This window comes from Ixodes scapularis, unplaced genomic scaffold (assembly GCF_016920785.2).
Source record: "Ixodes scapularis isolate PalLabHiFi unplaced genomic scaffold, ASM1692078v2 PGA_scaffold3__209_contigs__length_174095766, whole genome shotgun sequence".
Lineage (NCBI taxonomy): Eukaryota > Metazoa > Arthropoda > Arachnida > Ixodida > Ixodidae > Ixodes > Ixodes scapularis.
The window spans coordinates 141,363,818-141,391,055 of NW_024609868.1; the positions used below are offsets into that span (position 1 = coordinate 141,363,818).

A 27,238-nucleotide genomic window follows, 5' to 3' on the forward strand; every position below is an offset into this window, starting at 1 on the left:
ACAAAATCTTAACATATTTTAAAAGACATCCAAAGAGTAAAAAAAAAAAAAAAAAACAATGCCACAGCTGCACTGCCCATTAAATTCCACTTAAGAAAAACAATCAGTGAACCTTTCCCTTTGTCCCACTGCCAAACGATAGGTTACCTAAAGTAAAATTTATGCCAAAAAAGTGAAACAGGAAAAATTGTGTTCAAAGTGCTCAAACCTCTACTCTTTCTTCAGCATTGGTTGACCCCCGAAAAAAATTATTAAAAAATAACTATGATGTGTAAACACACAACTTTTTGTAAATACTCTGTAGATGTTGATGGATGTAAATATGGCATTCTTCAAAATCAACTTTTTTTGCAGAATTTTTTTTTTTCTTTTTTTACTTCGAGTTATGTCACGGCAAATTTTGACAGCTGCGGCAGTGCGAAACCGAAACTGCAGTAACACGAGCACTATGAACCCGAAGAAGACCACCCCCAAAGGCAGAGCAGTGTGTCATGTGAATTTGACAAGTGCTGCTCGTCTCATCCTTGAACCAAAAGGTCTGAGTCCTCACGATATATGCTCTCGGCCTGTCTGTCGGTATGGAAGGTGCTTTCGGAGCAAAAGCTTCACCATTGCCATGTTTGCCTCCAGAAGAAATTGAAAATACAGTAAAACCTCGTTAATTCGGATCTCATGGGACCGGAAAAAATGTCCGAATTATCCGGAAGTCGAAATATCGAAAGGACAAAGAAAACTGCGCGAAAACGTTTCCCTGTGACATACCTTTATTTTGAGAAGAAATCCGTTATTACCGCCTGCTTTCTGGACGACACTTGGGCGGAGACTGCAACTTTCCTTAGCGCGGTCAGGTGCTCCACCGCGCTCGCACTGTCGGAGCTACGCATCCCGTACGCTGACAATATAGCACAGCAAGACCTCTTCTAGTTTCTGGTGCACCACCTTCCAAGGCCGCTTTCTTTTCGCCTAACTTCTCGTTTTCGAAAGCCCGTAGGATGTCGGCCACAATTTTAATGTACGTGGCCAAACTGCTTCTCTTGACGTCGCAACTTTCCATCACTTGTCGAGAGACGCCGTCCTTCAAGGCCCTCAGTATTTCCACTTTCGTAGCTAAATTCTTAGCCTAGCACAGCTGCAACGGAAAACGAGTAGCACAACTAACCAGTAATCGGAGCGGCGAAATCGCGACACCCGGCGCTATTTCACCCGAGCGCGCCGACAGCGAGAGTGCCAGTCACGTTGCATTTTTCAATGCGGATGTGGCTAGCGAAAAATTAAGGGATAAGATAGCTGTTAAAATGGCGGGCTTTAGGATCCCCGCGTTGAGGCATAAAACGTGACTGTCACTCTTGCTATTGCCATGCTCGGGAACAATAGCCCCGCGTGTCGCAATTTTGCCATTCCGATCGTCGGTCACTTGTGCTACCCTTTTTCAGTTGCAGCTATGCTTCTGCCGCTTCCATGTTAGGAGAGTAACGCGCTGAAGCACGGCAATCCAGAGCAAAACTGGTGTGAAACACAGGTGCGAAACATGAAGAACCGGAAGTGCGAAGAACCATGGGAAAATCGGAAAAACCACGTGTGCACCTCGGATGGATAGCTGTCACACCCTTTGGAACGGACAGTAGCTAACGCCACCTGCCGAATTCGTCCGAATTAACCGTAGTGAGCCGCATTCCCTCCGAATTAATGAGCGTTTGCTGCCATTGACTAATACATATGTTTGACGGGACCGGATCGGCAGTTCAAATTATCAGAATTTCCGAATTAGCGGGGGTTGAATTAACGATGTTTCACTGTAAAAGCTAATTGCAACAAAGTGCGGAAACTCCCAGGCACGTTGTGCCCTCCACAAAGAAGCATAGACGGCTTGCCCCAATATCGGCCGAAAATAGGCTTACGTGTTTGATGCTATATTCTTGGTTTGTACTGACTTGCCACCGAGCTGTTTAAGTAAGAAGAACATGTAAAGAGTGCTATACTAGATCAGTGGTTCTCAAACATGGATGTGTCGGGGACCCCTTGGGGATCTGCTGTTCCACAATACGCGAACAACGTACATTAGGGAGAGACCCCACTTATACGCAGCCATCGGGACCTTCGCAGCGATTTACGCTTCCACGGCCCGCGGGTGAGCCCTGTTTCTTCGCGGTCGGCGGGTCCCCCCTTTGATGACTTGCAGCTGCGAGCCAGACGCTCTGGCGGCGGAGGGGGCCCGCTGAGGAGGAGCCGGGGGGAAGTGGGGGACAGGTTTCGGGACGGGAGGGCTTAGGCGAGTGTCTGTGTGTGTGGGGGGGAGATGAGTGTGGCGTCAGTTGAACGGAGGAACTCGAACAGACAAGATCGTGGCGACGCTGACCTGAACAATGACTGTGTATAGCATATTTCTGTAATCGAGTTGATCTAATATAGTTGTCTTGTTTATTTGTGAATTCGTTTAATTAGTACAGAACCGCGCGCAGCTTCTGCCACAGAAACTATGGTGCCGAAACCCGGGAAAGAACATCAAACGAGGTGAGCGGTTTTGATCTTTGTGACCGCCTCACTGGAACGCTGTGAAAGAGCTGTTTGCGTGTTCGTGAACGGCAAACGATGGAGCGGCTTAAAGGAAAACGTGGAATCAAACGGAAGCAAACCACAAGACTCATCAGCGAGGCGTCGGCGGGACTGGAGACAGCGGATCTGGCCACGGTGACTGCCTGGCGAGAACGAATCAACGCGTGCAACCAGACGCTCAGGTCTCTAAATGCAGAGATCGAGGACCAAGTGCCACTAGAGGATCTCGTCACGGAATACACGACTGTATCCGAATACGACGACGACGCCACCCGAGTTCTAGCGCTACTGGGCTGCAGGATTGCATCGCTACAACAAAAGGAACTGGCAACGCCGACGCCCTTGAACGAGACCACATCGGCGACAGCTTCAGTACCTCCTTCCAACAGGACAAGCGGAGTGAAGCTCCCGAAGTTGCGACTCCTGACCTTCAACGGAGATGTCAGCGGTTGGCAGAGCTTTTGGGAACAGTTCAGTGGTGCTGTTCACAACAACGACAGCATCACACGATCGGAAAAGTTCCACTACCTTCGCACACTCGTCACCGGACCAGTTGCTGCCGCAATCGCAGGACTTCAGGCCACGGAGGCCTGCTACGACGATGCCGTCCACATCCTGACGCAGCGGTTCGGCGACAGGCTAAGAATTGAGCAAGATCACCTGGCGAAGCTCCGATCTCTGCCGCCGGTGGCGTCCGCGAAGGACACAAGGGGGCTGAGGAGGATCTACGACCATGTGCAGACCAACATCCGAGGGCTAAGAGGTCTCGGCATGGGATCGTCAACTTACTGCACAATGATGTCGGACATTCTTCTCAGGGCCCTGCCGAAGGAGATTGTGCTGGACTACCACCGGTGGCAGTCGGGCAACACCGCCTACTGGGCGTCCGGGACGTCGGAGAGAGATCCAACGTCGCTGAATGCAACAAGACAAAACGCCGGCCACTCAATTGACTCGCTCTCATCTGCACGGATCTGTCCCTCGCCGTTGCAATCCGCCGATGCCGAAGGTGAGCTCGCCGAGATTCTTGGATTTCTTCGTGTCGAGGTCGAGAGCAGAGAGAGAGCCGGGTACGTGGCCGAGCGGTATGACCCAACGCGGAAGACTAGGATCGATGGATCAAGAATGCCAGCTGCGGCACTGTTGCACGCAGGCGTCACTGGCCAGTGCTTCTTTTGTGGCTCAACCAAACATTCAGCCGAACTATGCACTTCTGACCTCAAACTCGACCTAAAGAAAAGAAAGCTGGCAGAAGGCTCCCGATGCTTCCGATGCACACTGGGGGGGCACCGAGCAAGAGAGTGTCGGCGGAAAGTGTCATGCGGAAGATGTTCCGGTCGGCATGCTACATCAATGTGTGACCCCGACTGGAAGCCCGCGCTGAGAAAACCGGATCGAGATGCCCCGCTGACTAGCGTCCAAAGTGCTGCCGCCGATCTATTGGATTCCGAAGTCCTGCTTCAGACATTCTGGGCCTGGGCGGTAGAGGGGGAACGACGCGGCTACGTGCGGGCCATCGTCGACGGAGGCAGTCAACGTACCTTTATCCGAGAGGATGTTTCGCGCAAGCTCGGCCTCAAGGTTCTAGGAGAAACCAGCCTCTGACTGAATACATTTGGCCACTGCTCGACACGACCACAACGACGACGGCTGGTCGAGGTACGACTGCGCAGTCAGTACGGCCAAGAAGAATGCGTTGTCGAGGCTGTCGAGGTATCCTTCATTTACAGAGACGTCGGTCGGGTACCCGCCGATCACGTGTTTGTTTGCCGAGTAAAGGAAGACGGACGCCGCATTGCGGATGCGCTCCTGTTTCCTGGAGTTCCGGCGGAGGAAGGCATATCTCTGCTAGTCAGATCCGATCAGCTGTGGAGGGTCACCGGAGACCAAGTGCTGCGGTGCGAAGAAAATCAAAAACTGGTTGCCATCAGCACCATTTTTGGGTGGACCTTTCAGGGCCCCGTGTCCCACCACAACTCTCTCACCGGCAACGCCAACAGCATGGTGTGCATTTTGAGGGTCGGACCCGCGGAGAAGGAGGACGTCGGAGACGTGCTGCGCGGGTTTTGGGAGCTGGAAAGCATCGGCATCGCTGATCGGCCATTTAGCAAGACAGAGGAGCACAACGAGGTACTGACCGAGTTCAGCGAGACAATCAAGAAAGTTGATGGACGGTACGAGGTAGGCTTGCCATGGAAAGCCAGCACCGGAAACCTGAAAGAAAACAGTACGCTGGCGTTGAAACGTCTCGGGCGTTTGACGAAAAGACTTTCATGGAATGAATCACTCTCGATTGAGTATGACAACGCCATCGGCAGCTACATAACAGCAGGACACGCTGAGAGGGTTCCAACAAACTCTCCAGACGCCGAGTCGTCACGCTACCGGACGTATTACATGCCGCACCAACCGGTCATTCGGAACGAATCGGAGACAACAAAACTATGAGTCGTCTTCGATGCTTCTTCACATCTACCTGGAGCTGCTTCACTTAACGAACACCTGGACAAGGGACCGAACCTGAACGCACACCTCGTCGGGATCTTGGTGCGCTTTCGTATGCACCCGATCGGTGTCCGACCACAAGATAGAGACGCACTCCGCTTCCTATGGGCTCAGAGAGATCCGATGACAGAGAGTTCAGAATCACGCGTCGAGGAATAGAGAATGACTAGAGTGCCGTTTGGGACTTCTGCCAGCCCTTTTCTGTTGACCGCCACGCTTGTGCATCACCTAATTGGCGTAAATGGAGACCTCAAATCAACTGCAGAGCTGCTTCGAAAGTCGTTTTACGTCGACGACTTGCTGGTTGGGGCCTCAACGATCGAAGAAGCAGCGCTACTACAGGACCAAGCCATTCGGATATTAGCAGATGCAGGGATGAAACTACGAAAATGGTCAACCAACGCTACAGTAGAAGAACTTGTAGTTGGGCTAGTTGGTAAACGTTGGTATTCATGTTACAAGGCGCAAAAACACGGACACAAGAGAGAAAGAGACAAACAGGCGCCTGTTTGTCTCTTTCTCTCTTGTGTCCGTGTTTTTGCGCCTTGTAACATGAATACCAACGCTACAGAGCTGCAAAATTCGTTTGATGGGGGTTCGACGACATCCGCCTTTTCGGAGCCGAAGGGAGTGCTTGGGCTGTTATGGCGACGGGACACGGACACGCTGGCTGTTCCAGTGGAGAGGGTACTCAACTTCGTTACGTGCAGCGGAAGGACGAAGCGCTATGTGCTCCATGCGGCGGCTAGAGTTTTCGACCCGTTGGGACTCCTGGCACCTTTCGTGATACGAGTGAAGGTTTTGTTCCAGCGAATCTGGGAATGCGGGCTCGGCTGGGACGACGATTTGACCGACGAGCTGCTAGTGGAATGGCGACGATGGAGTGCCGAACTCCCGCAGATTCAGACGGTGCTGATTCGTCGCTGCGTCATGAAGGAGCCAAGAGAGATTGTGAGTTCTCTACAACTACATATCTTCTGTGGCGCAAGTCCGGTGGCGTACGGCACCTGTGCCTATCTGAGAGTGGAAGGAAAAGAAGGGACGGTCGAGGTAAACTTGGTGTTCTCAAAATGTCATGTGGCGCCTATAAAGCGACTGACACTCCCTCGACTCGAGCTGATGGCGGCGGTGATTGGAAGACGAGTAGGCCAGTACCTCGGGGAGGTCATGAACATTCAAGAGGTGTTCTACTGGACAGACAGCATGATCACGCTCCACTGGATTCGAGGGTCGGCGGCAAAATGGAAACCATTCGTGGCAAACCGAGTGATCGACATACAGGCTGGAGAGGGGCCTTCCACATGGAAACATTGCCCTGGGCTGGAAAATCCTGCGGATTTGATGATGCGGGGAATCAGCGCGGAAGACCTTCAAACAAGTGAACTATGGTGGAGGGGTCCAACTTGGCTTGTCAAGGCTGAAAAGGCGTGGCCAAACTTCACCATCTTCGAGGACGTTCCGGGTTCCCTGGTTGAAGAGGAAGAAAAGCGGGAATATCATGCGTTGCAGACTACGACCGAGACAACTGCACCGCTGTTGGAACTGGAGCGGTACGACACACTGGAACAAGTCCTCAGGATTACGGCATGGATTATGCGATTTGCCAAGAACTGCAGAGAGCAACGCGGTCAGCGGAAAGGACCACTGACGGCTGAAGAACTGGGACGAGCTGAGACTTGGTGGATCGCAAGAACGCAACAAGAGGCTTATCCACAAGAACTGACAGTGCTAATCAAGGACAAGAAACTGGATAGCCGATCCAGTCTCGTCTCCCTCACCCCGTTCATCGACCCTGATCAGCTTTTGCGCGTCGGGGGATGACTTCAGCAGCTGAACGAGACGGTCGAAGTCAGGCACCCGCTCCTGCTCCCACCCGAACACCATTTCACAGAGCTGCTGGTGCGAGACTGTCATCAGCGAACACTGCACGGCGGGCTTCAAGATACTTTAAGCCAAGTCCGTGAGCGCTACTGGGTACCACAGGCGCGACAGCTGACCAAAAAGATCATAAATCGGTGCAACGCTTGTCGACTCGGTCGACTGAAACCGGCTACTGCTCCAACTGCACCGTTGCCGCAGGATCGCGTGAATCAGGCGGACCCTTTTGAGGTGGTCGGCATCGACTTCGCTGGTCTGCTAATGGTGAAGACTGCTAATTCTGACGAGAAGTCGTACATCGCGCTTTTCACCTGTGCGGTAACTCAAGCTGTGCATCTGGAGCTGGTCTCTAGCCTATCGACAGAGGCCTTCATCATGGCTTTCCAGCGCTTCACTGCCCGAAGAGGACTGCCCGGTGTCATCTATTCAGACAATGCTCTTACGTTTAAAAGAGTCTCGAAGGACCTGTCCGGTATTTGGCCGATCTTGAGAAGTGATCGATTTCAAGATCATTGTTCACAAGATCGAATCAAATGGAAATTCATTGCCGAAAGAGCAGCGTGGTGGGCGGCTTCTGGGAACGGATGGTTCAAACCGTCAAGCGAAGCCTGTGCATCATACTCGGAAAAAATCGGCTCGGCTTTGAAGAATTGACCACTATTTTGCACTAGGTAGAGGCCGTCGTGAAGTCCCGACCACTGGCAACAATCCACGACGATCTGCCAGACCAACCGATCTTGACTCCGGCGCACTTCCTGTCGGGCAGGCGACCGACAACCTTGCCGTCAAAAAGCCTAGACAGAATAGGAGAGTCAACAAAGGGTGAACTCTCCAGACGTTGGCGGCATCGTCATAAAGTGATGGACAGATTTTGGAGAAGGTGGAAAAAAGAGTATCTGCTGCAATTACGCTCAGCGCACCAATCGACAGAGACGCAGATCAACAGCCTGAAAGACGGAGATGTGGTCTTGGTGCATGAGGAAAAGGCACCGCGAATACAGTGGAGAGTAAGGCGAATTGAGGGGGTGCAAAGGGGACGGGACGGTCATGTGCGCTCGTGTTTGGTGCGCCTTCCCAACGGAACGATCCTTAGACGTCCAGTGCAACTGCTGTACCCGCTGGAACTCGCCACGTGAAAAGTGACAGGCCCTCTTGTTCCGCGGGGCGGGAGTGTGTTCCACAATACGCGAACAACGTACATTAGGGGGAGACCCCACTTAGTATACGCAGCCATCGGGACCTTCGCAGCGATTTAGGCTTCCACGGCCCGCGGGTGAGCCCTGTTTCTGTCGGCGGGTCCCCCCTTTGATGAAATCAATAAATTTGAGCGCTTTTGGGAGCGCCGCTAATGTCCGACACGCAATACCTGTTCAGTTAAACCTGCGACAGTGAGGCCGTTGCGGTAGCAGGCCGCGAGTCTATCATGCAAGGATTGAAAACTTTTGGTCATGTGCTGCTGCACACTGCTTCGCCTTCGAGGGCGGTGTTTTCGAGCTTGTTACGCTCTTATCCTTTTCGTTTCGATTTTGTACTGCCGCAGCTGTCAAAATTTGCCATGACACAACTCGAAGTAGGATTGTTTTCCTAAAATCTAACAACTGATCTGACTTATAATAATGACAGGTTGCAGATCTCCAATTAAAATATGCCAGCTAAAAGGAACTCTTGAAAAATTAATTAGAACATTTTAGTTAATTGAGCCACTAATTGTTTCTTTATACTCTTGCCCTGACAGCCGCCGTGGCCGATAACGTTATTTTGCAGGAATGATATTTTTATTTCCAGTGTTCTTTTTTTCCTGAAGGTTTTCTGTCTTATATTAGACACCCTGTATAAGGTGATTGTGAAATGTCTGTTCGAAGTTATTGTTTTTCCAAGATATTAATAAATAACCAACGTATCTCTGATGAAAAGATGAAGACTGCTGGTCTCAGTTATCTTTTTTTAATCTGCATTTCTTAAACCTACTACCACTGACTTTTTCCCAAATGCACAACCAGTGATGAAATGCGTTATATCGCCGATAGAAACAACATATAATGGAATAGCTTTGTTATTGTGAGAATTCGATGTGTAGAAATCAACTGGACTAGATAAGACTTCTACTATTACATTGAACAGCTGTTCGGAGGATATGGCAAACTATTTACATGCGCTCTTTAATAAATCATTAAGAGATCAAAAGCTTCCAACAGAATTAAAAATGACAAATGTGGTGCCGGAACACAAGTTGGGAGCTAAAAACTGTGTGGAAAAGTATAGGCCAGTTTCTTTAATGTTCGTAAGCTGCAATCTCATGTAACGTGTGATTTATAGTAACCTCATTGCTCACCTGAATGTAGAACGCTTTCTTATCCGAGACCATTGTGCTAGGAGCTATGGTTATCGCAGGGTGGGAAAGAAGACAACTAAGAGGGGGGAAGCTCGAGACATTCTTATTAAATGGCTGGTTCTCGACGGATGCTGGCCTGAGATCTGAGTTTGTGAGACTGACAACACAGTCACCACGGATTACATTCTAGAGCATCTTGTAGTACTGTCTCTGTTGATGTTTTTTACTTCATTTCTGGTGCCAGTGATTCTGGTAACGATGTGGGCTGTTTGTTTCTAGATTTCAGGAAAGCTTTTGGCTTTGTGGACTATGAATTGTTATTTTATGAACTTAACTCATTGTCACTTGATGGCAACATATTGGCTTGGTTGAGGGAGTATCTAAGTGGGAAAATGCAATTCATTGTTGTTAATGGTAAAAATTTTGATTATGTCAATTTCACTTCCAATATTCCCAGGGATCTGTTCTGGGTCCTCTGCTTTCCGTGATCTACATGAATAATATAACTGCTGTTTCGAGATGACTGCATTATTTATAGAACAATCAATGATTCCACAAATATTGATATTTTAGAGTGATATTAACAAAATTGCTGATGTTTGTGACAAATGGAGAATGGTTTTAAACATTTAAAAGTGCATTCCCACTAGATTTACGAACAAAGAGCCCTATTACTTCTGTATGGATGCTTAATAATGAAGTAATTAAAGTTAGCTCATATCTAAAGTACTGTGGTGTTATGCTATCTATGCATAACCTGGAAGAGTCATCATCATCAGTTTGTTTTATGTGCTCTTGAACACACACTGAGTATGCTTCAGTAGTCTGAGACCCTCACCGTAGTTTCAATCGAACAGCCATTGTCTCCGCTTGCGCGACGACAACTGCAAGCCTGCCGAAGTTGCCCTCACGTGCATGTGAACATGACTGCACAACAGAGGCACCAGCCGGGACACTTGCAATTCATTGTTTTACGTTTGCTTAGTTTTGATGAAAATCTGGCACGTCGGGAACCAGTGAAACGGTGGCAAGCGGTTTTTCGGAATTGCTCGGCGATGCCTACAGCACTGTACACTTTTGGGATGTCTCAGCAGCAAAAACACAAGCAGCAAGTTCCGTCACAACATGTCATATCAGAACACAACACAAAGTGCCCTTCGTTTATACAGCACCTAAAACAACTATTTTTATTTTTCTAAGAATATCGGCTCCAAAAGCCACTTTTGCTGTTCCGAAACACTGTATTGGCTGCTCCCAAAGCCATTTTTGCTGCTCGAAAACACTGTTTTGGTTGCTCCAAAAGCCACATTTGCTGCTCCGAAACACTGTTTTGGATGCTCCGAAAAGTGCTCCAAAATGGATTAAGCCAATCACATCACAGATATATCTACTATATAGTAAAGGAAGAAGGTAGAGAGTTCCCTTCCCCTAACTTCGATGTAAAATATTGAATAATCACTCTCTCTCTCTCTTTTTCTCTAAATATAGCGTAGGATGCCGAAGAGTGTAAAGAAATGAAGTCACACTTCGGAGCATTGTTGGTGTTTTAAAGCAATTAGTGAGTCGACGTTTCGGCCTGAGACAGGCCTTCCTCAAGACTAGTTGCCAAAATTGGTTACACAGTTGTTTTTGGTTTACACACCTAGGTCACGTAATGTGACATCACGTGAACTATATATATATAGGTATATAAATATATATATATCAGGGTGTCGAACCGGAACCGAACCGAAAACTGGAACCGAACCGGTACTTTTTCTGGAACTGAACCCGAACCGTTATATTGTTATTGCGATGAACCCGAACCGGAACTGAACCGGAAAAAAAATAACGGTTACCGGCTCATGTCAAAACGGTTCGGCCACGCGCTGTTGACAATGAATGTGCTATCAATGCCATTTGTTTTTTAAGTGCCGTCAACTGACACACACCTCGCTTACATATTTTTCTTCTCCACTCAGTTTTAGGAATATAAACGCTGCATTTATGAATCTTGACAAACGCTGCATCCATGAATCTTGGCATAGGAACCAGTATTGCGCTGGTCGCGGCTTGCACGGAAAAAAGAAAATTGGAAAGCTGTGCAAAAAAAAAATAAAAAATCGCGTCACGGGATTTTATTTTCCTACAATCTCGTAAATCGTAAATGCTGCTGTGTGCTCATTTCATAACACGTTTCTAGAACGCGCGAGTTCTTGAAGCTTGCTTCCATCGGAATGAGAAAAGAAAAGGCTGTGGAGTTCGATAATAATGCATCCGGTTTCTTATAGGCACTTAGAAGCTAACATATTTGTGAGACAGCGAACTCTTCTATTTTAATATTTATCCTATTACGTCCTTCTGGCGTTGCGTTCGGTGAAGTGTTTTTCATATTCCGTATCTTGTTTAATGAAAACTTCTTTAAGGGTCTAATTTGAGTTACCGAAGGCTAGTTCACATAAAGAAAGCTGTATTTTCTCCTCACTGTTCCTTCAATTGCTTACACGCCGAGGTGGCGGGATAGTTAGCGAGTTCTACTTGTAAGTGGGTTTGTAAGGAGGTCGCGGATTTTACAGCTACTGCGTCGGACCCAATTAGATGAAGTCCGAATGCGTCGGTGAGGTAACCTTTGAGTGCACATAAAGAAACCATTCCTGGTAGAAATCCCTGAGCCTTACACTACGATGTGTCCCGTTTCGTATGTGCTGATTTCAGATGTTTTATTTGTAATTTATTTTGATGTTGCAATTTGTCATTTATAATTTCCGAACCGGTTCGCAAACCGGTTCAGCGCCCCGAACCGGTTCGCGGATCGAATTAATCGAACCGGAACTGAACCGGAACGAAATAAATTTACCTGAACCTGAACCTTAACCGAACCCGTATTTTTTTCGGTTCGACACACTGATATATATATATATATATATATATATAGAGAGAGAGAGAGAGAGAGAGGGAGATATCTTATTCTAATGATGTTTTAATAATACTTTTTTATATTAGTTCTATACATTTTAATAAATCTTCCATTGTTTTTGTTTAAATGTTTGTAAATCCACTTTTTGCTCAAATGCCTCACGGTGATGCAGGCTTCTTTGTAAATAAATAAAAAAAAAATCTACTGGAGAAGAATGATTTGCCGGCAGATATGGCATCAACTGATAGTGCATTCCTTGTTGGAATCATCAGAGCATAATTGATATACTTTTGTGGCTGTTGCTGTGTGCTGATGATTTGTGCCAGCCATAATTTTGATGTGCTTTTGTTGATACATATTAATTTGGTGTTTTCATGTAATAATGCGACTGTAAAATCCACTCCTCCTGCTGTCATGCTTTGGCAATGCAGGGTTTTCTGTAAATGAAATAAAAGTAATTGCAATGAATGAACACGAGCATGACAGTCGTTGCTGTACCGCAATTTCAAGGATGTTTGTGGTACTGAATTGTGTGCCCCTGCTATCCTCTAAGCACATGCATTTGGTCTCTTCCTGCAGGAGCCTGAAAACGCTGTTGCAGGATCGTCTGGAGCAGGGAGAGAATGCAACAAGGTATGTGCAGTGTTTCAATTTCAAAGCCACATAATGCTCTCAATTCACTCCAGTTCACTGCGAGTCTATCTTTCAGGAGTTTTCAGCTTCCGTAGCTGTTTTAATGTTTCCATATCCAGAGCTATAGTTTGGGCTGCTTGAAGTATTAATTTTCATTGATTCTTGTACTTAAAGTTGTTGGTGTGTGTGTGTTTTGACTTGTGCACAACTGCTATCCTCTGAGTGCATGCGTTTGGTCTCTTTCTGCAGGAGCCTGAAAATGCTGTTGCAGGATCGTCTGGAGCGAGGAGCAAATACTACAAGGTACCATGTGCATGCAATGATTCAATCTCAAAGCCACGTACTGTAAAACCTTTTATTTTCGCGGCCCGTATTTTTCGCGAATTGGTCATGAAGGACATTCCAGACGCCTGTATTGAAACTCTTAAAAACCGAAATTTTTGTGTGCCCTTAAATTTCGCAAATTTTTCAATTTGCGAAAATTAAGTGCTCGCAAACATTAAGGATTTACAGTAATCGGGTGGAACGTCTGCGCCATTTTGCGCCACACGCACTTGTCTGCGCCATCCCGCGCCATGTTGCGGAAACTGTGCCACAGCCAATTCCTCGCGCCATTATGCACCAAAACGCAAAACGTGCGCAAAAAAAAAAAATTGTCTTGGTTTCGGTTTTTATCTACTTGATTGGCAACAATGAGCGCATTTAGTTTGGTCGGCCTTGCAATCCTTTGTTCTGTTTATTCTCCCTGTGTATCCTGAGTCGGAAGCACGCTAAAAAAACTGGGGAGTCGGATTCCAAGCTCTACACCACCTGCAACTGGATTGTTATTCTTCAAACATCAGTGGTTAAGTAAGTCGGCCGATGTGAGGTCGAGTCGTTGAGCATCAGATTGTCTGAGGCCCTGCGGCTCGGGATCCGGACGTCAACCAGTTGAAAACAAAGGAGCCAAAGATCCCTTTTAGTACTTCATCATTAGAAGTTGGAACCGCATTCCCGCGAGATAAATTGTGATTTGATAGAACTGAAACGCGGTCCGATCCGAAACCTTGCCGGCCAGCAGCTCTCACGCGAGCAGTAGATCTGCTCAGCGTACTTTCACCTTGCTCCTGCTTATCGCTTAGAATATGATAACTCCGTTAATCGTAGTCTGCTGCTTCGATATTCAGTTGCACAATAGGATAAACTCGAAATTTGTTGCCCTGTTCATCTGCGCAGCTGCACGTCCGTTGCTTACGCACGTCAAGTGGTTGGCACATATAATTACTATGCCGAGCACGTGTGGGTTGTGCGATAAGCTGTGCTGGCTTGCATTTTGAGCAGCTGAAAGCCACTCAGAAAATATCAAGGACACTGCCTTCAGTAACATATGGTACTTGCTTTTCGGTTCTCATTACGGCTCACTAAGTTTCAAGTTTTTGCATCTGTTACACTGTTATCCTATCAACCTAGGTCCCTAACCACTCATGTTCATCTGTGCTGCTAAGCACAATTGAAATCGCTCCCATGCTCGTCTAAGACACAACCTGAAGTGCAATGAACACTGATCTGAGCTGTTCCTAGCCTGCTCCAGAATGTGGTTTTAGCTGCTCCCAACCTGCTCCAAAACAGCTGTTTCAGCTGCTCCCGTGGCTGCTCCCAAGTACATTTCATGAGTTCCACCCCTGAGTAATGCTCTCAATTCACTCCACTTCTCAGCTAGTATATTTCTCAGGATCAGCTCTTTGTTTGAGTTTCAGGCTTCACGGCTGTTTTAACATTTCCATAATCAGGTCTTCTGACATGTGCGGCTGTTGAATTAACTGTAAAAGAATGCGTGCACACAAACTGTACTTCTTTTATTTCTATCATGTTTTGCTTTGCTGAGGCTATTTATAGTTGCAAAATTAGACACTCCAAACTGGCTGCTCCAGCGGTGGTTGAATTGAATTCGGACAATGAGAACTCGTCATTCTATGGAGAAGCTCTGTCAAATACATCCTGTTCAGAGTATGAGACCACTGAAATATATTGGGGGGATGTGGCAAAATGAACCTTGTTGGAAAAACTCGCCTTCAATATTTACGTCCGATGTTTCTCAATCTGGACCGTTTGCAGATGCTCTGCTGCCATTAGATAACTGAAAAACTTGCGCATTGACGTATGCTTCTTACTATGCCATTGGAAAAAACAATACCCTTTTGCCGGATGTTTTGGAAAAATTGACCTCGAAAGAGTTAAAAACAGCAGCATACTTTATTCAAGGTGCTTGAGGTCTTTTCAAACTGGGTTAGGTTTCAGGAGCACTGAACACACGCAAATAAGACGCCAACACACCCTAGCTACAGAACTGTCGAGAAGGCAGTGTGCAACAAGGTTTAGTGAATGAAAGCAGTTTCTGAAGTATGATATACAATAATCATTCACTCTCAGCTCATTCGATTTACCCGCTCCGGTGCAGGAGAGTGCAGGGCAATGTAATTCCGGTTATGCTTTCAGATGAGCTGCACTCGTAAATCGAATATGGCATTTTGCAGCCATTGCGACAGGTGCAGGTAAATTTACTGCAGCAACTGTAAAACAGCGGATTAAAATTCACGATGCAAATACAAAATACTAATAAATAGGTCGTATACTTTCCGTTGTTTATTTATGTAAAAAATCAGCGGATGTTTTTCGGTGTTTATTTCCAATGTATTGGCACATTTTGGTGAATCGTCTTGTGCAGATGCTTAAAACGGCTTTTATCGACGGGAAAAGATTGCGAATAAAAACGAGCAATCAAGACTGTTCTACTTTTATGTTGTTCACACTTCATTATTGTAATATATGCACGCACACATTCCAAGGTTCGCATCTGCTATTCCCGCCTGCTCCTTCCTGTTGACTATGCGCAATTTCGACAACACACACTCTACATTTGTGCTGAACAGGGGAAGACCCAAAATGTCCAAAGGCGCTTGGGAGAGTACTGGCCAGTCTGGTGAATGCAGCTTCCGAGACTCGCTTCTATTCAAACAACATGAAAGATACTTTAAACCACTCAACTAGGGTCCACAAAGACGTAGGGCAACCTTCAGTGAGGCAATCTACAAAAGGGCACAATGAGGACAAACTTTTGGGGACATAAACTGAAGGTCAAAGAAACCAGCACTGACAAAAACAAACCTCAATTACTTTTAGACCTTAAAAAACCTAAAGCGACAACCGTTAAAAAAAGAAAAAAACTTTCAGCCTTTCCACTCTGGTGAAGAAGGAAGACCAGCGAAGCTGTACTATGGTGGGACGACTTCAAGGACGACTTCTTAGACGACCTCAGGGACGACACTTGGAGGTTGACGTCTAGGACGACCTCAAGGACGACGTCTAGGACGACCTCAAGGACGACGTCTAGGACGACCTCAAAGATGACTTCTAGGATGACCTCAAGGACGACATCAAGGACGATGTGTAGGACAACCTCAGGGACGACATCTAGCACGACCTCGAGGACGACGTTTAGAACGACCTCGAGAACGACTTCTAGGACGATCTCGAGGACGACCTCAAGGACGACCTCAAGGACGACCTCAAGGACGACTTCTAGGACGACTTCAAGGATGACTTCTAGGACGACCTCAAGAACAACCTCGAGGACAACATCAAGGACTTCGTCAAGGACGACGCCTAGAGAAATTCAGCCTTTCCACTTTAGTGAAAACCAGAGTGGAAAAGCTAGAAAGGTTGCCGCCATCTATGAGCGAGGCCGGTAAATCGGTTGTCTGGTTGCCGCCTTCGCTCATAGATGGCGGTAGCTGCCCAGAGTTTTGTGTCGACAATTTTTTGCGGGGGACACGATCCTGGGGAAACTAACCCTTAACACCTCCACTGTTAAGAAAGAGTTAATGAGTTTAAGGAATGTGTACATAGGACTTTTTCGGTGACAAAAAACAACTGCTGCTTATACGAAAATATCTCGAAACCTTGTATTTTTCGGTTTTAACCGATTATTTATTTTCCACTTCGGCAGATGTTTATCGACGTTTTTTTTGTTAAAACCGGAAAGTATACTGCCTACTAATTCGCTAGTGCGTGGGTCCTCAAAATGGGTTTTGAACCCAGCGGTCGCCCAGAGTACCCTCTTGAGTTCCCTGAGCTCTCACATTTCTTCGGCCGTCCCCGCCCCTAAGCGAAGTTTCCTTCCGTTTCAGGCACTCCATTGGAAGATCTGAGTCATCCGTTGATGTATAATGACATGTCGTACACTTTGCGGCATGTGCATTACTGTTTACAAGATCTGTAGGCACTGCGCTGCTTTACTGAGGGGTTCCTCAGCTATCAACCAAGGAAGATAGGTTTTTCCTAAGATTGAAATGTTGCATTCTGTTTCAGAAAGTCATCTTTCTTCTGAACACAAAAAACCTCAGATTCGGCCTCATTGCTGAGCCATTCGTTTTGTTGAAGAGCCCGTTTACAAGAGCACCGACTCTCTGTTTCTAATGAGTCCACCATTTCTTGCCTTTATTTCGTAGCTCTTTCCACTTTGTGTTAGTACCATGAATCATTTGCACGATCCCGTGCACAAGATAATCCTTGGCCATGCCATTTCGCTGCTGACACGCCATATTGTACCGTCAGAAATTCTTCCATAACATCTCCCACAGGACACTCTTTATTGACAGTGAAGCCCATTTTCACAGCAGCACATGTGTGAGACAAATGGAGGATAATCCCAACAGGCAACAGTAGCTCTTTGTAATCGCACAAACACAGCTCGTCAGCATTCTACTTCTGGATCTTAGAATTTTAGTTTATTACTTTAAATTGTTGTGTGTCTTTATTTACTATTACATTTGCAGTTTCCAGAATCTCTCCCTTTTCTACTGGTCAGGGAAGTTCATTGAAGTTCTTTTATCCTTCAGGGAAGAACTCAATTTAGCTTGTTGCGGACTTATTCCATGCTTCCAAGAACATAGCAAGCCCATAGGTCCCACTCGCGGCTGCTGCTTATACTGATAGCAGCCGTGCTATCTACGGCAAAGAGTGACGTCACAGTTCACCGACACATGGCTTTTGGCTTGGCCACAATGACACAATACACTCCCCTCTGCAGGGGGAGTCTTCGGCTTGTAGCGCTTTGGAGGTGGGCTTGGCCGTGCTGTGCGCAGGATCAGAGAAGCCGGTGGAGCTTCTGGTCTGGAGGTCCCGTTGTCTGACAGTGGAGCACTGGGACCAACAGTCACAGTGCTGGGCAGGCTGGAGTCTGGGTTAGGCAGCGTCCGTGATGTCACTGCTCCATTCCCTGCTGGTGACGGGTCATTGCCAGTTGTAGCGTGTCGGTCTTGAAGCCTGAAGACTAGGGATGGGCGAATATTCGGTTATTACGAATAGCCAATCGAATTCTGTTCTATGCGGCATTCGCTTCGAATCGAATTTAAGTATTTTACAATATTGAATTATTCGACAATATAGGATTATTCAACCTTTCTAAATACAGTCAAACCCGACTATATTGAACCCGTTTACATCGAATCATTCCTTATATCGAACATTTTTTGTGCACAGTAATGTTACAGTGATAATATATAGCAAAAACTATGGTTGCATCGAACAAAAATAGCAGCCGCTACCGATATATCGAACTGCCAAGAGCGCCGTTTTGCTCTGCAAGCTGGCTTTCCCCCAACGCGAGCGGCCGCATTGGGAGAAAACCAACTTGCAAAGCACGCTGGCTTTTTTTTTTTTTCCCGGGCAGTTGCGTTGATTAGAAGAGAAAATATAGCTAGCGGAGAGAGGGCGCTCCGTGCTCCCTCTTCCCGCCCTGTCCGCAAAAGAGAGTATTTTTTTTTCTTCCAAGCAATTAACACAACCACCCAGGAAAAAAAAAAAAAAAAAAAAAAAAAAAGCCAGCATGTTTTGCTAGCTGGCTTCCCCCAAGGCAGCCACATTGTTGTAGGGGAAAGCCAACTTGCAGAGCAAAACGGCGCTCTGTAGGAGAAGGTGCTCCCGCTCGGACGTGCTCCGTGCTCTTGGCATAGTTCGGCGCTAATGCGCGAATATAGAAGGCAGCGGCCTCAGCATTTTGGAGTCCGTCGATATGGTAGAAAAATATTGTTATCGTGGATGCAATGAAGAAAAAGCAGCAGAAGATGCAAGACTACTTCATTGTGCACTATTTCAGCAGAAAGTGGATTTTCGAGAGTCAAATTCATTTAAACTTTTATATTGAATTACCCGCTATATCGAACTGGTAGACGTTTTCTTGCGAGTTCTATATAAACGGGTTTGACTTACTCTGGCTTGGATTTCCGGCCAGGTGGTGCAAGCTTGCGACCATTTTGACCATTTCTTGCTCCCGAACTCAATGCACTTGAAATGAATAATTACAGTACTTTTAATGCCAAATAAGGGCAAATATAAAACTATAGTTTAAACATATCTTGTGGTATTTGTTGCTTGTACTATTCGAACTATTCAATTCGAAATTATTCGGCCAATATCCCTATTCGCTTCGAATTCGATTCGGACCCAAAATCTTCTATTCGCCCATGCCTACTGAAGACGGCTCCAGTAGGTTGGGTGTCCTCAGATCAGCCTGAAATGATCTCGCTTGCAGGTAGTCAGCATGAAGGTTCCGCTCTTCCTCCTCTACACGAACCAGATACGTAGCGGCGTTCACATGCTTGCTTACTGTGCCCGTCAGCGATTTGGAATCGCCAGCTTGTAGGCCCTTTATTATAACTTGGTCACCTTCAGAGAACTCTCTCCAGGTCCCTCGGTTCTAGTCCGTGGACTCCTTGGTTCGCTTGAGTTTTTTTTTCATTTGTTGCTCGATGTCGGGATGCAAAAAACTCAGTCCTGTTCTGGGCCTCCATGACAGAAGCAGCCGGGCAGGAGTTTCGTCTGTTGTCCCGGTGGGTGTGTTCCTGTAACTAAACAGGGCTGGTCATTGCGATGTTGCAGAGACTTCGCATGACCGCTTCTCTGCTGTTCTATCACTTGTTTGAGCAAAGCTTTTTTACGGTCTGGACGGAGCGTTCTACGCTGCCATTGGAGGCGTGATGGTAAGGCAGAGACTTGCTGTGTTGCATCTCATTCCTAGTCGAAAGCAGTTCAAAATCCTTGATGTGAATTGAAGTCTGTTGTCAGTTACCACAGCTTCAGCTAGCCTGTATGCAGCTAATGCACCACGCAGTTTTTCCATGGTCTTCTCACTACTGATACTGTTCATCACAAACTCTTCAATTCATTTAGAATGAGCATCCACAAGCACAAGAAACCATTGCTGATTTCAGTATGCATAGTCTAGATCAGGGGTGGCCAAACCGCGGCTCGCGAGCCGCATGCGACTCTTTGCTGGTCCAGGTGCGGCTCGCGGATCCCTTGTAAGGGAACCCCCCCCCCCCCCCCCCCCTCAACACACATTTCCCCAGGAAAAAAAGAAGGGATTTCAGGCAGAATGAAGTACGGCTCGCGGTTTGGCAGCTTTATACCTCCATACGTACTGTCGTACAGCCTTGTGCACTCATACGTACAGTCAGGCTCTCAACAAAATTTAAACTTGCGCCCCCCCCCCTCCGTGGCTCTTAGAAGTTTCGTGGTTTCGTTTGCGGCTCTTAGGACTGGTCAGCCTGGCCACCCCTGGTCTAGATGCACTCTCTCCCATCTACGTGCTGGCCAACCCCACGACAACAAAGGTACTTTAGGCAGAGCATTTTGAGACCATCTGACACGTGACACCTTCTTTCACTACATGTTGCGCTTGACGAGGGCGCCAGACGTGACACCTGGACAACATTTTCATTCGCATCATCCCGGACGACCTTTGTGCAACATCGTCAAAATGTTGCCTCTGAGGGACAACAAAACCCTTCGTTTGTGAGCATTTCTTTTTTAAAACAATGAAATCAATTCGAGTTTTGAGTTAAATGTACTTCTTGTGCAGCCGTGCTAGATACTTACAAAGAAAGAGGCTTTTTTTTTTTTTTAGCTTTTTCTAAACTTTTTGTGCTTACCCATCGAGACATGACCCACCCCAGTTTTCCTATGAACTTCAGGTGGCTTTTTTTTTTTGTGAGGCTGCAGCTGTCGGTGTATGGGGCTAAAGGCTTGTCAAGCGTCCACTGGAGGCTTTCCCCTTAAAAACTCCTTTTACAAATATTATTACTATCTATTGCCTCGCAGGTTGGAGGTTTGGTGGATGTGCTCAATTCGACGCATGGTGCCTGGTTTGAGGCAAAGATCATCAACATTGTGAGGAAGGAGTCTACTGAGCCAGAGCCGACCCCGGAAGAGTCTGCATCGCGGCGCACTGCCGAAGACGACGACGACGTCCTCTACTGCATACAATTCGATGAGTGTGTTCCCACTCTAATCTGCACGAACGAGATTTCAAAGCATAAAATGGCTTCAAGAAATCAGTAACCCGACAAAGTGAGGGTCAGCTTCACACGAGCGTCTTTAACTGTCCCCAGCCATTATGGCTCTGCCAATCAGAGGTAGTACAGTCGAACGTGCAATTCATACAAACGAAAAAAAGATCTTTACTTTCTTTGTATTTTTTGTTTCTTTAGTATCTGAAATAGCTGTATAGCCTTACCAGTTTACCTAAAATCAGCTTTGCTGTAAAGAAAAGTTATGGTTGCTGTAGAGAAAAGTTATGGCAAGCTCGTAACGACTGTATCTGCTGTGCTTGAATACTGATATACATTTCACTCCACATTTTACAAGCAATAAGGCTGTTTCTTTTTGTGATAATTCAGCTGTTTTGTAAGCCTCATTTCATAAATTACAACCATCTTTTAATATACTTCATAATTTCATAAGACAGACATAACTTCATAAGACAGACAAGGCTTCACATTTTGAGCTCTCTGTGTGCTGCTGAGACTCGAATTTACCCCTTCTCGACATTCCGGATTATTCTCTTAATTTTTCTTTCCTAAAATATGAGTCAAACTTTAATATAACAGGGTGTCATTTTGACTGCGTTCGGAATCTTAATGAGCGGATTCAAGTTATTCCGGTAAATCACATTGCGTCACAATGCACATAGAGTAACGATGAACACTGGTGGGTTTTCAAACAGTGAAGTGCAAAACTTGCTCTTGAACGAGATTGTAGGTAAATTTTGGAACATGGCTATTTTGTTTTAGATTACTTTTCTCTGAGCTTTTATGCTTTCTTTGATGCCTCAGCTATTAATGCAGAGCTGTAAGAGGTACTCTTACAGCTCTGCAGAAATATAACTACCATAAAACCACGTAAGGTCTCCCTCCCCCGAGGGATTACCATCCCGTTTTTCTTTCTAAATACCCGTAACATAAAAATTGAGAAACATTGCTCATCCCCAATTCCAGTCGGTCACATGTACCGGTACCGCACGATCTGCGGTACCGGTACCTGTGACAAGCGAGTTCGCAGCGGGTTTGTTTTTGTCCGTGATCTGTGCGCGCAATATCGGTTCTCCTCTTGTGACAGATGAGTTCGTAGCCAGCTTCCATGTGTTTTTCGCACCGTGAAACACGAATCTGCTGCACCTGCTGTCTGCGGTATCCTTTCCGCTGACACAGGAGTTCATATCGAATTCCCCCGTGTTTATCACATTGTGAAATGCAAATTTGCCATGTCTGTGATTTGCGCTTTCAGTTCCCGTGTTGCTTAGTTTGCAGCGGGTGCCCCCGTGTTTATTATTAATTTTTGATGAAAGTTTTCTGTTTCATCCTTATAATAGCCCACCTCACGTTCTCCACCATTAATTTCTTCATTTTGGATGGGCACCCTTACGGGATTTTATGGTAATCTATATGTAATTACAGGATTGTGACCAGTTCGGTAAATCCCCTCTGGAAAAAAAAGCGCTGAAACCGTAATTATTTCGATGCATAAACTAATGCGCGAATATTGATTATTCATTGAAAGTTCAATGTGAAACTTCAGCAGAAATTGACAGTCCAAGCGTAAAAAAAAATGCAACAGAAATGAGGTGTATTTTGATGGCAAATTGACAGTGCACGAATGGGGAACCGTGCAAGTGTGCAATTGTGTTCCTGAGCAGCGTGCGAAGAACAGTGCTGGGACCCTAATCTACAGGGCGGGACCAAGGGTCTGGGACATTGCTGCCCACTGCGATTGGCCAGCTGCATACCGCCGACCAATCGCAGCGGGTGGTAATGCCCTGGTCCCTCGGTCCCGCCGTGTAGATTAGGGCTTCCATACACTGTCCTCCAAAACAGAAATGAAAGCTCGATTCTCGTTCCACTTTAACCCTGGAACGAGTTCTCGTATCAAGTTCAGGAGACGCATTCCCATTACATTGCTAAGATTTGAAGGTGTTGTTACTTGAATGTTAAATTTGCGAATTTTAACAAAATATTGTGCCGGATAATCTGTGGATTAAATAAAGCGAGCAAGTGAAAATATCCACATCAAACAATGTGTTGAGTTGCCGTGATCACATTTGTTCCGGTTCTTTGTTTTTGACTGTCTCTCTGATGCTTCCCCCTTCCTCAAAGTCGGAGAATGAAATAACCGATGATAAAGAGCCTAAATTGCTATTAAATTCAAGTAAAATTGCCGATAAACAGAAAAAAATGATTCCCCGCAAAAAAGATGGAACACTGGCATTCCTCAGTTCCTCCTAAAAAAAACGCATTTCGTACAAAAACAGCCCACGAGTGGATCGAAATGGCAGCACCTTCCCCGTGGACATTGCAGCTACGAGGACGAGAGGGTGACCGTGCCGCTGAGCAGCATCCGTCCCCGTGCTCGGCGACTGATTCCCTTTGCTGACGTATCCGTGGGGGATGCGCTGATGGCCAACTACAATGTGGAGGATCCCGATGAGCTGGGCTTCTGGTACGACTGCGAGGTGACCGCCAAGAGGGCCACCCGCACTACCAGGGAGCTGTCGGCCACCGTCTATGTCGGGTGAGCGCGCCTCGCCTAGAGCCGCCAAACGAGCTACGAGTGTCCGCACTTCCTTTCCCGGTTTTCTTATGGGTGCCGCCGTCTTGGTGCTTGGTGAAGAGCTAGCAAAACTGGCGACGGTCGCGATTAAAAGATGCGACTTCCCGAGGATGCAGTGTCTCGAAGATCGGGCGATGTTGTTCTCCTCGGTCGCGGATTGTTTTAACATTGCTGGAGGATGAAAAATCATTTCTTGCAACTTTATATAAAGATCCAGAGGCCAGATTCACGAAGAGCTTCCTTATTTACGACAACTTAGCTAACAAGATGGTAAGTTAAGTACACTGTATGACGAGGAGAAATTGGTATTCACGAACGCGTTCTTAGGTGAGAGGAGGAAAGCAACGTTCTCGTACGGAAAAACTAGAACTTCCGGTGGTGTTGCTATGGCGATGCAGTGGTGGAACGGCTGCGCCATTTGCACCATTTCGCTCCAGAGGCATTTGTCTACGCCATCCTGCGCCATGTTGCGGAAACTGTGCCATAGCCAATAGTTCGCGACAATATGCGCCAAAAAAATTGTATTTTGTCTTGGTTTCAGTTTATATTGACTCGATTGGCAACAATGAGCGCGTTTAGCTTGGTCGGCCTTGCAAACCTTTGTTCTGTTTATTCTCCCTGTGTATCCCGAGTCGGAAGTGCGCGAAAAATCTCAAGGGTCGGATTCCAAGCGCTACACCACCTGCAACTGGATTGTTATTCTTCAACCATCAGCGGTTAAGCAAGTTGGCCGAGGTGAGGTCGAGTCCTTAAGCGTCAGATTGCCTGAGGCTCTGCGGCCCGGGATCCGGACGCCAGTCAGTTGAAAACAAATGAGCAAAATATTGTTTTTACAGCGGAGCTGTTAAGGGCTAGGTTCCCCAGAATTGTGTCCGGTACCAAAATTCTGTCAACACAAACTACACAAACCTCTGGACAGCTACCACCATCTATAAGCGACTGCGGCAAGCACACAACCAGTCTGGTTGCCGTCGTTGCTCGTAGATGGCGGCAACCTTTGCAGTTATCATAGAAGAATGGATACTTGGGTGCGTTGGTGGGAATTCATCGTAGGAAACAGCACAAAAAACAGACTAGGACGAAGAAGAAAGGAAGACCAGTGGAGCTGTACTCGATACACTGCCGCAACGCTCAAGCGCTTAATTCCCGCTTCTTCTCGTCTGACACGCCGCCGATCGTGGATACGTCTCCGGCGAACCAGAGTCGGTCGCACACGGTGCACGTGATGCCAAACGGGCTCTTTACGAACTCCCTCCGGAACCACTCCGTCGCACCCGGGAACTGTTCAGCCGGCGTGGAGTGCAGTTGTCGTCCGTGGCGTTGGCCCGCCGGCGCCCTTTACATCGCTGGTTCTGTTCTCGGCGGCTCGTTACGTGTGCTTCTTCTTCGTCGTCGTCTGTTTTTCGCGCTGTTTCTTACGATGAATTCCCACCAATGCGCCCAACTATCAATTCTTCCATGATAGCTGGAAAGGTTGCCGCCATCTACGAGCGACGGCAGAAACCATACTGGTTGTGTGCTTGCCGCCATCGCTTATAGGTGGCGGTAGCTGTTCAGTTAGGTTTGTGTCGACATACCGGACACAATCCTGGGGAACCTAGCCCTTAACTGCTCCGCTGTAAAAGACATGTGACGAACGCAGCGCTCGTCACGTATGTTTCTTCGTCCTCGTCTGTTTTGCGCGCTGTTTCCTACGCTCTTGTCAATTTCGGTTTGGACTCAGGATGGGTCGGCCGCGCTCCATTTCGGGGAAAGAGCGGCAGGAGCGGCGACGTACGCAGCAGCGCGAGTGAGTCCACAACCGACGGGAAGCCGCTGTCGCATCAACTTCCACTGCGTCCACCGCTTCAGACTCCCTTGCGAAAGAAGAGCACATCGCTCGCCTGGAAAGCCGCCGCCGAGAACAGAACCAGTGATGTAAATTGCGCCGGCGGGCGCAATTTACATCACTGGTTCTTTTTACATCAGACGATGTAAAAAGAACCAGTGATGTCTGATGTAAATTAGAACATCAGTTCTAATTTACATCAGACGATAATCGTGCCACGGAGGCCAAATGCAAGCGCGAGGCCCGGCGACGACAGCACTCCACGCCGGCTGAACAGTTCCCGGTTGCGACGGCGAGTTTCCGGAGGGAGTTCGTGGAGAACCCGTTTGGCGTCACGTGCGCCGTGTGCGACCGACTCAGGTTCGCCGGAGACGTATCCACGATCGGCGGCGAGTTGGACAAGAAGAAGCGGGAAATGGATGCGTGCGCGTTGCGGCAGTGTATCGAGTCGGCGGACGTTTACAAAGAACCGGCGTGCAGGACGTGCCGAGATTCCCTGCCCAAAGGCACGGTGCCCCGGTTCGCGACCGTGAACGGCTACAGGTACCCACCCGTACCGGAGCACCTACCGAGGTTGAACGTGGTAGAGGAACGACTAGTGGCGCCTCGACTCCCGTTCATGAGCCTTCGGCGGATGACGGGGTATAACAAAGACAACCGGGGAAAGTACGGTTGTCACATAACCATTTTCCCAATCAAACATTAATCCTTACATTTCTAAATACTAAATTTCTACCATAGTACAGCTTCGCTGGTCTTCTTTCTTCACGAGAGTGGAAAGTCTGAAAGTTTTTCGTACTTCATCCTTAGAAGTTGGAACCGCATTCCCGCAAGATAAATCGTAATTTGATAAAACTGAAACGCAGTCCGATCCGAAACTTTGCCGGCCAGCAGCTCTCACACGAGCACTAGATCTACTCGGCATACTTTAACCTTGCTCAAGGTTATCGCTTCGAATACGAGAACTCCGTTAATCGTAGTCTGCTGTTTCGATATTGAGGTGCACAATAAAATAAACTCGAAATTTGTTGCTCTGTTTCTCCGTGCAACTGCACGTCCGTTGCCTACGCACGTCACGTGGTGCGCAGATATAATTACTATGTCGAGCATGTGGGGGTTGTGCAATAAGCAGTGCTGGTTTCCATTTTGAGCAGCTGAAAGCCACTCAGAAAATATCAAGGACACTATCTTCAAGAACATATGGTACTTGCTTTTTGGTTTTCATTAAGGCTCGCAACGTTTCAAGTTTTCAGATCTGATACACTGTTATCCCATCAACTTAGGTCTCTAACCACTCATGTTCATTTGTGCTGCTAAGCACGATTGAAATTGCTCCCGTGCTTGTCTAAGACACAAGCTGAAGTGCAATGAAAACTTACCTGAGCTGCTCCTAGCCTGCTCCAGATTATAGTTTTAGCTGCTCCCAACCTGCTCCAAAACAGCTGTTTCAGCTGCTCCCATGGCTGCTCCCAAGTACATTTCACAAGTTCCATCCCTGCGACAGCGTCTTTGGCAGCACGAACAACCAATCGGAGAGCTCGGCATGGTTCGGAGCACGTGCATTTTTAATAACAAACAGAGGCGGCCTTTCCGCCACTGCCTGTCCGGGGTTCGTGTCCGTCCAGTGATATGTCGACGCTAACACGATTTAAACGCGCCCAAATGTTGAGGCCGGCATGCATGACCGCCT

General features: G+C 47.2%; 1 protein-coding gene across 1 annotated transcript in view; it reads left to right on the top strand.

Moving 5' to 3' along the window:
* LOC8027314 (E3 ubiquitin-protein ligase UHRF1) overlaps positions 1 to 27,238 on the top strand; it is a 101,886-nt gene that overhangs the window by 31,814 nt on the left and 42,834 nt on the right. The window contains exons 3-6 of the mRNA XM_040222278.3: positions 12,744 to 12,797; positions 13,047 to 13,100; positions 20,937 to 21,109; positions 23,469 to 23,681. Of these exons, the coding sequence (XP_040078212.1) occupies positions 12,744 to 12,797; positions 13,047 to 13,100; positions 20,937 to 21,109; positions 23,469 to 23,681 (494 nt within the window). The remainder of the gene's footprint in view (positions 1 to 12,743; positions 12,798 to 13,046; positions 13,101 to 20,936; positions 21,110 to 23,468; positions 23,682 to 27,238) is intronic.